This window comes from Orycteropus afer, unplaced genomic scaffold, assembly GCF_000298275.1.
Source record: "Orycteropus afer afer isolate SDZICR_OR568_19922 unplaced genomic scaffold, OryAfe1.0 scaffold00100, whole genome shotgun sequence".
Classification (NCBI taxonomy): domain Eukaryota; kingdom Metazoa; phylum Chordata; class Mammalia; order Tubulidentata; family Orycteropodidae; genus Orycteropus; species Orycteropus afer.
Window position 1 is genome coordinate 2,158,128 of NW_006921687.1, and position 10,895 is coordinate 2,169,022.

Here is a 10,895-nt window from a genome sequence, read left to right on the forward strand (position 1 = left end):
TCTAGGGTTTTAGGACACTTCCAAATAGTAATAAAACCAAAAAAACCAAACTCACGATAGTGGAGTCTAACCAACTCATAGAGACCACTCCTTGAGATTCTGCCACCAGCCACTCCTCGGAAGGAAGATGGGGCAATCTACTTCCGTAGTGATACTGCCTCGGAAACCCAAGGAGGGGTCGCTATGAGTTGGGTCTGACTCGGAGGCACATACAACAACAACAATCACTACGGAAGTAGATCGCCCAACCTTTCTTGCAAGGTGGCTGGTGGGTTTTAACCGCCAGCCTTTTGGTTAGCAGTCAAATGCCTTAGGCACTATGCTAAATAGTAATAAACTAAAGCTTAATCTGTATTAGGGAGATATGAATTCAGAGAACCTCTGAATTTAGGGAGTGATAAGTGGTGGGTAGAGAGATGAGAAAAGGAAACCAGTAATGAAACACGGAAGTACATTCAGAAAGACCGCACCTACACATCCTTACCCGAAACTATATATTCTGTAGGCAGCCGGCGTCAGTGGATTAAAATGTTACAGTGTAAACCAGGAAAACGGTTCTTCCCTGAGTTAGCTCTGCCAGCTGGTAACTCTGTGCTTGGCGCATTAAATCAAAACAGAGACCCGCCCCCTTTTCACCCTCCTCCTTTGCGCTGCTCAACGTCCTGCCGCCCCCTTGTGGCGAGCGCTCTGGGACCCCCAGGCGCACGGGTTTGGTGGAAAGAAAGGTGTTGGCACACCTTTGTCTGCGATGTAGGAGTGCCCAGGGCACCCCCAGATGCTTTTGCCGTTTTTGCCTCCAGGTACCAATCCCACTGCTCTGGGATCCAGCTTTTAAACGCGGCGCGTACTTGGGGATCCTCTCTGCTTCTGTCCGTCCAGTTTCAGGTCTTTCTGGTTGCAGTCGGGGTGAGGGAGCCGCGGTATCTAGTTTTCATCCCCTGGTTTCAGTGCACGACTAACATCAATTTAGAAGCATGGGAACCCGCGCTCTGAAGAACAGAGGTGAGAGGGAATCCAGAAGAACGCCCTGAAATTCTAAATAGTTTCTCTTTCTCTTCCCCCCCAGAATTCATTCCTACTTTTCCCAGATACAGATTTGCCTCTTTTCCGACGCGTACTGAAGGTTGGAGATCTCCCCGGTGTCCCATCGTCCCCACCCCTCAAGTGGCCGACAAGCAGACCAGAAACTGGGTGTGGGCTTACCTGCCCGAGGGCACAGTGGGAGGGACTCCCGTGGGTTCCGAAGGTGAAGTGAGGACTTATGTGAGGTGGGGAAGAATAGATTTATAATGGGGAGTTAGGGATGGGCAGAGGTGCCCCCACTTCCAGCTTCCAACCGAGGCGAAGAAACTGCTTGCCATTCCTGGCCATACCTGATTGACAGGAGGAAGGAGAAGCGGCCCAAAGAGAGATGGGGGGTGTGTGTGGAGGCGGAGACAAAACCCAAACCGCACAGAAAGCCCGCGAGGACTTGCTCTACTGGACGGTAGGGGTGGGGTCTGGCGCCACCTAGCAGGTCGGGCTGTCTGGTGGGTTTGCTGAGCTTGACACCCTGAGCCAGGAGAGGAGTGCTGGGTGTTCCCGCCTCGGCAGCAGTCTGCAAGGAGGGGGCGGGAAGCCAGGAGCCCCGCGCGACTCTTCCCTGGCAGCTTCAGCCTCACCCGGGACTGGTTCGCGGTTCCCTCGAGGCTCTGCGCTGAGGGCCGCCTTCTCCCCTCCCTCCCCTCCCTCTAGTGCACTGCCTCCGCCTTCTTCCTCTGCCTCCACCCTCACCCCCATCCCCGTCTGTCCTGAGCTAGGCTCGGATCCCTCAGTTCGCCCAAGATCCGGATGTGGGCGCCGGACAAGTTCAACGCGCCGCCACTCAAGATGGACAGTCGTTACACCAGCACTGCGGGAATCGGAGACTTGAACCAGCTGAGCGCGGCCATCCCGGCCACGCGGGTGGAGGTGTCGGTATCCTGCAGGTGAGGACACAGCTTTTCCCCTCCATCCTCCTACTCTCTTATCCGCCCGGAGAGTGGCACTTGGCAAACGCTAGGGGTACCCCCAGGGTTTGCGAGGGAGAGAAGTTGGCACGGAATGGGGAACACCCCAGTTGTGGGCCTGGATTCACAGCTGGCTTGAGTGTCAGAGAGGGGGAGAGGTACTACAAGCGAGTGGTGGGCTCCGGGACTTTTTCTTTTCTTTCTGGTAAATGCTGTAAAAGTTGACTAGGCTGTGACTCAGCTGCGGGAACCCCGGCCGCCGCCCGGTTTGCAAGACCTTTTTACTTCCCAAACCCGAGCTGGGTGGCCGGGTGATGACGGGAAACGAAGGGGAGAGCATTGCCAAAAGCGGTTGTGACCGCTGCACGCAGTGCCCCGGGACTTCTGCTAGGTGTGTGCAAATGTGCTATTGCCACGGTTGGCTCAAATCTCAGCTGCTTCCTCCCCACCCACTTCCTGGAGCCATCCAGCTGCTTTCCTCCCTACCCTTCCGGGCTGTTTTTTGCTTTCTGCCTGAGTGGTAGGGATTTTGGCTTCAGCCCTCCTTGCAGAAGACTCTGCCTTTCCTAAAATCCGGGAAGTCACGACTTTCTGCCTGCGGGTAAATACGTTTGAGTACGTACTTGTAACTATCCACACCCTACCCAAGGACTAAATTTCCAGCTCCTTTTCCTGACGTTATCTGGGTCACTTTCCTACTCTGTATAAATAAAAGAGTAATTGTTACATTGACTAAGATTTTGAAGAGACAGGTGGAGTACACTAAATTATTGATAACGGTAACAAAAGGAAGGAGAGGCAGAATTTGCGAATTGCATTGGTTCAGGAGTGAACTTCTCTGGCAGCCCACCCTTTGTTTGTTTGCTCTGATTTCTCTTAGTGGGAAAAACTCTCCTTGCTTATACGTGTCCGCCCCAAGACATTTTTATACCCTCAAATCCTCTTGTTACTTCCCTTAGCAAAACTTGTCTCAAATCTGTTAAAATGGGTAATTGTTGATGTAAATAAGACCTGGAGCTTAACTACCGACCCAATGGTATTTGAGGAGCTCTGCTGGCGCAGTGCCTAAGGCATTTATTTGACTGCTAACCAGAAGTTTGGGAGTTCAAACCCACCAGCTGCTCCGTGGAAGTAAGATAGGGCAATCTACTTCCATAAAGATTTACTGCCTGGGTAACCTAATGGAGGCCACTATGAATCAGAATTGATTGATATCAGTGGGTTTGGTTTGGTTTTGGTTTTCAGTGGTATTTGATTTGCATTTCCACAAGATTATGCCTCAAGCCAAAGGAATACATTTCTTTTCTGTGGAAATTCAAGCACTAGCAACCTCAATAAAGGTGTTATTTGCTGAGAGAGTCAGCTTTAGCTATCACTGAAACTGTATCACTGGAGCACTTGCTTCCTCTTAAGGCTGACCTCAGACATGGAAATAATAATGTTGATTATAATAGCTGACATTAAGCTCTCTTGCCTTATTGCAGGCCCTGCTTTAAGTGCTGCCTGAGCTCTCTGTCAATTGAGTAGGTTAAACTGTATAATGTCCAACTTTCTGGACATTAATATTTAGGCCTTCCCTCACGCCACCCCACTCCACCTAAAAACTAACTTTGGATGTTAGAGGGAGTTTATTTATATAACAGGTAACATATAGCCTTAAGTCCTATAGTAACAGTATTTTTTAGAGTTGTTATATCCTCTGCTGAACATCCTGCAAAGTCTGAATGGCATGTGGCCTATACCTGGAATGAATATAAAAGAATGTTGCAAATTAAATCTGAAGTTGCCATTAACTTCTCCAGGGATGATGAAGAAATCACCCTTTAGCTGGTCTTTAGGGCCCACCTTTATTTATTTATTTGATGCTTTTTTGCTTTGGGTATGATAGGATCCCCAAGTTAATTGACTTAAATCTATTTGTTTCAGACCCTAGAGATTCCTTATTCCAGCCTTTTTTCATACTGTTGTTTTTGTGTTTTGTCTGTAATTTTTTTCAAATTGAAAACACATTTGGAAGAGAACTCCCCAAAAAAGTTCTAGCGCCCAACATATCTGCTGTATCATTAGAATTTGGTGTGAAGTTTAATTCAGAATTGCTCCGGAATCAGTTTACCATGTATTCTTTGGTAAATTTGATGTAAAAATGTCATTTGGGCAAACAAATAAAATTGAATTCCCAAGTTAGTGCCTCTGAAATAGGTTCAGTGTTTTTTGAAAAGGTGGGTTAATTTAAATTTTGTGTGGTTGAAAATTGAATCTTATAACCAAAGGAGGTAGTGTAGTTGAGATTTGACATCAGAGACCTAGGCACACAATCTAGCTTCATGACTTATTCTTGTTACCTTGAAGCAAATTCTTACTTAATCTCTCCAAGCCTCCTTATCTCTAAAATAAGGATAATTATGGTGTTAGATGTAGAATTTTATCAGGGTTTAATAAAAAGATGTGTGAAAAGTGCTTATGCAATGCATGACACTAAAGAAAGTGCTCAAAAATGTTAGCTATTATAATAAAGATAAAGAACACTGGTGGCTTAGAGGTTAACTGCCAAAAGGTTGGCAGTTCAAACCCACCAGCTGCTCCATGGGAGAAAAGTGAGGCAGTCTGTTTCTGTAAAGATTTACAGCCTTGGAAACCCTATGGGGCAGTTCTACTCTGTCTTAGAGGGTCTCTATGAGTCCAAATGGACTTGATGGCAGTGGGTTTGGTTTTACTATTATTACATTGTAAATAATATTTATTGAATAAATGTATCATATATGATTCTATTATGGAATTCTATACATACTCTGTGTCTTAAGCACTTCAGTAAATTGGTTGAAGAAGACAAGGATAGAATTAGCCTTTGGATCCCTGATCCCTTATTTCTTCTTCAGTGTGCGTCAACAGTGTATTTCCTAGGATGTTTTTGGGGATTTCACTTAGCAAGAAGGCACGATTATAGGCCCCTCAGCCTTACTGCTGACACAAGCAGAGCCAGAAATCCCCTTATCTATATCAAATAGCTCTGATGACTTTTGGATACTTAAAAAGCACATCAGAAGGCTAGGATTCCTTTTGATAACCTCCTTTTACTGTCCCAGTCTGAACTTTTTTTTTTTTTTAAGCTTGTATTTTTATCTTCATTCTGGGGAAGGTGAGAAAAACCAATAATTGAAGCTTCATGCTAAATACAATTCTTGGAAATCATTTAGTCTGTTTACTCTCCAAGTGTTTGGGTATCTTTTATATGTCTAACATTATACCATATTACATGAGAAATGCAAAAGAATTCTCTTCTCTGGACATGTAAAATCTGGATGGGAGATAACTATTACATAATACACAGAAAGGAGGGACTAAATGCAGAGGTGAGACTCTTGCATAGGGAGGGAATAGATCATTGTGGAAGAGAGTGCTCTGGGAATATACTACAAAGAGATGAGGCTTGAGAGAAGAAGGAATAATACAATTGGAATTTTCATAGGGTGTATGTGTTAGGGATTGAATCATATTGCCCCCTAAAATCTGTAATTCTTAACCTCTGTGATTGTGGTTATAACTCCATTTGGGAATGGGTTGTCTTTAGGTTAATGAGGCAGAATTAGTGTAGGGTGTATCTGAGACAGTCTCTTTAGAGATGTAAAAAAAGGTTAAACTAGCAACCAGAGGAGAGATGGGTAAGATAGGTATCAAGATACAAGGAGATCTCCTAGGAACAAGGAGGCAGAATCTGAAGCTCGAGCAACAAAGACCTTCTTTCAGAATCAACAGAGAGAGAAAGCCTTCCTCTAGATCTGGTGTTCGGAATTCAGGCGGGTAGCCTTTCAAGCTGTGAGAAAATAAATTGGTTTGTTAAAGCCATCCCCATGTGCTATTCCTGTTATAGTAGCTTTAGATAACTAAGAATTTGGTACTGGAAGAGTGACTACTTGCAGTCATGAAAGCCTCTTAACTATAACCAGACATCTCCCAGGATTGAGATACTGGGTTTGAGAGCTAGGAATCATAGGCAACAAGTAGGTCAGTTGGTATGACATATCATAAAGACAGTGTTCTATATCCTACTTTAGTGAGTAGCGACTGGGACCTTAAATGTGAGCAGCCACCCAAGTTACAACTATTGATCTGTTTCCATCTGGAGCAAAACAAGAGTGGAGAAAACCAAAGACCCAAGAAAATGCAATTAGTGCAAAGGACCAATGAATCATAAGAACTACAGCCTCCACTCACATGAGACCAGAACTAGATGGTGTCTAGCTACCACCACCCACTACTCTGACTTGTATCACAATAGGCTGTACCAGTTACAGGGAGAGAAAAAGAGGAACCAAATTCAAATTCATAAAAAAAGACCAGACCTAGTGATCTGATGGATCATTGGTGGAACCTCTAAGAGTATGCCCCTTAGACATTCTTAGAACTGAAACTACTTCCAGAGAGAATCTTTCAGCCACATAAAAGACAAGTCTATAAAGTGAACAGTAACATCTGGGAGGAACATGCTTCTCAGAATAATCAAAAGACCAAAACCACAACATTTGCCCAAGAGCAAATTTAAGAAGACAGGAAGGAACAGGAAAACTGGGTGAATGAGAATGCAGAAGCTAAGGTGAAAATGAGAGTGTTGACACATTGTAGGGATTGCAACCAGTGCCATGGAATGCTCTGTGTATAAATTGCTGAATGGGAAACTAATTTGCTTTGTAAACTTTCACCTAAACCACAATAAAATATTTTGAAAAACAAGAAAAAAACAGGAGTGAGATGCTGCTCTATCAGATACCTAAAATGCGGAGGGAATTTTGGAATTGGTTAATGGGTAAAGGCTGAAAGAGTATTAAGATGCCTGATAGTAAAAGCCTAGATAGCCTTGGAGAGACTCTTGGTAGAATGCTGGACATCAGAGCCAATTAGGTGAGAGCTCAGAAGGAAGTGAGGAGAGCTATAGAGAAATTCTCTGTTGTCTTAGAGAATACATATGGTGTCAACAACAGAATATTGCTACAAATGTGGATGTTAAAATGTGCTTCTGGTGAGGCTTTAAAAGAAAATTATGAACATGTGATTGGACAGTGGAAGAAGGATGATGCTTTTTATGCATTAGCAAAGAGCGTGTCTGAATTATATTCAAATGTTTGGTGGAGGATAGAATTTGTAAGTGATGAATTTGGATATCTGGCTGATGAGATTTCTAAGCAAGCTCTCAAAGGGGCTCTGCAGATATTCCCTGTCACTTACAGTAAAATACAAGAGGAAAGAGATGGACTTAAAAATGAATTGTGCAAAATGAAAACAGAACTTAAAGACTTGGAAAATTCTGTTTTACAAACTAAGGACATATGTCCTAGAATGTTTACCTAAGATGTGTCTACACAATCTTTTGTTAAAGAGATTAAGCCTATGACTGATGGATCTAATCACCTACCACAGCAGAAAACCCATTAGCTTAGGAGATAGGTAAAGAACGTAAGGAAAGAACACTGTCTGTGTCTTGGAATTCTGCATGCAGGAAAATAGGCCAAGGGAGCTACATATTGTGTCCTCCAAGAAAAGGAAAGGATGATCCTTGGAGCATCTTGGAGATCAGCCAAATTGTTGGAAGGAGCATGGGAAGCAAGGCCTTCTCAGTTTTAAAGGGTAGGCCACAGTCTTTTGGATCTCAAAGAGTGGGGCCACAGCCTCCTAGGTTTCCAAGAGTTGAATCTTCACCAACTTGGTTCTAGAGTGTAGGTCTGCCATTAAGGTGTGCCAGGATTATGGGGCTGCCACCCAAAGGTGAAGAGGTGGAACTGTTATGAACAAGGGACAGAAGAATGAGGCCTCCTAGGGCCAAGGGTGTGGGGGTCCCCAATCAAGTGGACTAGGAGAATGGAGCCACCTATGGTGGAGGGAAGGAGCTCTGGTGGCATGGGGGTTAACCAGAAGATTGGTGGTTCAAACCCCCCGGCTACTCCATGGGAAAAAGATGAGACAGTCTGCTTTCGTAAAGATTTACAGCCTTGGAAAACCTGTGGGGCAGTTATACTCTGTCCTTAAAGGGTTGTTGTTGTTGGTATTTGCCGTCAAGTCGCCCCCGACTCATAGCGACCCTTCCTTGGGTTTCCGAGGCAGTATCACTATGGAAGTAGGATTGCCCAACCTTCACTTCCGAGGAGTGGCTGGTGGGTTTGAACGGCCAGCCTTCTGGTTAGCAGTCAAGTGCCTTAGGCACTATGCTACCAGAGCTCCTAAAGGGTTGTTAGGAGTGGGAAATGACTCAATGGCAATGGGGTTAGTGTAACTAATGAGCTAAGTATATCTGTAGCTGAAGTGATACAATATTAGAAAGACAACATAACATTCTATTTTTATTCTGAAAAGATTATTTTAGAATAAAGTACAACCAATGGTTAAAAGTAACAGGCAGTAATCATCTGTTTTGCTGGAGCTGTGGCTTTGTGCAGTATTTCTAACACACAATTTTGGTGCTTTTGTTATTCATTCTGATTGAGAAATTAGCTTGTCAATTATAAAAGCAGTGAGACCATTGTGTATTTCTAGACTTTGTATGTAATTTATCAAATGAGAGTCATATCACACTGATATTCCTGTCATAGTGATAAAGACTGATTTTTTAAACACTAACGCAAATGAAAGAATATGGTACAGACATTTATTGAGCACCTGCTTTGTGCCAGGCAGTCTGACTCTTGCCATCACATCTTACATGAACTCTGTGTTGAAGATAGTCCAGAAAACATGTGTCGGGTGCTTTCTTGTTATTGTTGGATGCTGTGGAGTTGATTTTTGACTCACAGTGACACTTGTGACAGAGTATAACTTCCCCATAGGGTTTTCTAGGCTGTCGTCAAAATGGAAGAAGTTTGCCACATCTTTCTCTCGCAGAGGCTGCTTCTTGTTGGGATTGAACTGCCAACTTTTTGGTTAGCAGTGAAGCATGGGGAATTCTTAACTATTGTACCACCAGGGCTTCCAAAACCCATGCTAGATAAATGTGGCTACAAAACATGGGTACATATGATCTCAAAGCATGTGCTGTTACCCTAGCTGGATACCAGATTCTCTCTGCCTTTGTGGCTATGCACATGATGCCCTTTCAACCTTGAACATTCCTTCCTCCCTTCCCCTTCTCTTCTTGATGAGGCTGTGCTGCTTCTTCAAAACTGAGATCAGACATTTCTCTCAGTCCTCCCTTTCCCAAACTGGATATTTTTGTACTCCCAAAATGGCTGGTTTGTACCAGTATTGTGAAATAAAACCAAACCTAACCTTCTGGCATTGAGCCAATTTTGACTCATAACGACCCTCAATGGATTTACCAAGGTGTAAATTTTTACAGAAGTAGATTGCTTCATCTTCTTCCTGCAGAGAAGCTGGTGGATTTGTACAACCAACCTTCTGGTTAGCAGGCAAATATCTTACTATGCCACCAGAGGCCATACCAGTATCATAGATACAATGTAATTCTTCATATTCTTCTTGAGGACAAATTTTGTTTCTTTCAAGTTCTTCTTCTATTCTAAATTTGGCCCAGAGTACATAGTTAATAAATGTTTCAAGCTTGAGTTCTCTAACAGAATTATCAGTCATTGGGAGTGGTTTTGCTTGATAAAATACAGGTTTTCAGGCCCCACACCAGATTTACTGAATCAAAATCTCTAAGACTGAGTCAGGCATCTGAATTTTGAACAAGGTCCCCATTGCTTATTATACATGCTAAAATTTTTTATCTACTAGTTTGATAATAGGAGTATTGGTGGTACAGTGGTTAGTGCTTACCTGGTAACTGAAAGGTTGGTGGTTTGGACCTACTAGCTGCTCTGCAAGAGAATGATGTAACAGTCTGCTTCTGTAGAGATTTACAGCAGCCTGTGGGGGCAGTTCTACTCTGTCTTATAGGTTACAATGAGTCGGAATCGACCCTATGGCAAAGGGTTTGTTTTTGTTTGTTTGGTAAGTATATGAGTCTGTGATCTGGGTTAGTTATTCTGTCCTAAAGCATTACCATTGCTGTCAAGTCAATTCTGACTCACAGTCACCCCATATGTTAGAGTAGAACTGCTCCGTAAGGTTTTAGGAGGGTACTTTTTAATGGTGTGCTGGAACTGAGTCACAGGGGCTTGCAACAAGAATATTTGATCTGGTTGTTAAATATTGTTAAAAATTAAATTATGTACACTTAAACATTCTATTAAATTATGTTGAAAATAAAGTTAAGGAATATTCAAAACCTACCACTTTGTAATTTTGCTACAATATTTTACTATTATCTATGCTCCTTACTATTATCTATGCTCTTTTTTTTGTCTGTGTGGTAAAAATATTATGTAATTGTGTATTAACTGATGATTTCTTCCTAATTCTGTGTTCAGTAACATCACATTGATGTCTTGAAAGTGGCCATGGTGTGGATATTTCCACCATGGAAATTGGTAAATGATACAAATCAGGGCTTGATGTATATTGTCTTGTCTGTACTTCAGAAAGCATTCTGTTGGAATCAATGGGCTCTATGAAATGTACAATAAGATGTATTTATTATATGTCTTATTATTGTAAGTTTTGTGGTCAGCTACACATTTATTATATCAATATGATTCATAACAAATATACATATGTGTATGTGTATGTGTATATGTTGTTGTTGTTGTTATGTGCCGTCGAGTTGGCCCCGACTCATAGCGACCCCTCCTTGGGTTTCCGAGGCAGTATCACTACGGAAGTAGGATTGCCCAACCTTTATATATGTATATATATATACACACACACATACGTATATGTAGGAGCTCTGGTGGTGTAGTGCCTAAGGCATTTGGCTGCTATCCAGAAGGTGGTTCAAACCCACCAGCCACTCCTCGGAAGGAAGATGGGGCAATCTACTTCCATAGTGATACTGCCTCGGAAACCCAAGGAGGGGTCACTATG

The 10,895-nt window shown here is 43.0% G+C and overlaps 1 protein-coding gene across 1 annotated transcript in view; it reads left to right on the forward strand.

Annotated features, from left to right (window-relative positions):
* Positions 1-1,830: 1,830 nt before the first annotated feature.
* Positions 1,831-10,895, forward strand: part of CPNE8 (copine 8) — a 426,365-nt gene continuing 417,300 nt past the window's right edge. The window contains exon 1 of the mRNA XM_007943187.2: positions 1,831-1,967. Coding sequence (XP_007941378.1) covers positions 1,831-1,967 — 137 coding nt within the window. The remainder of the gene's footprint in view (positions 1,968-10,895) is intronic.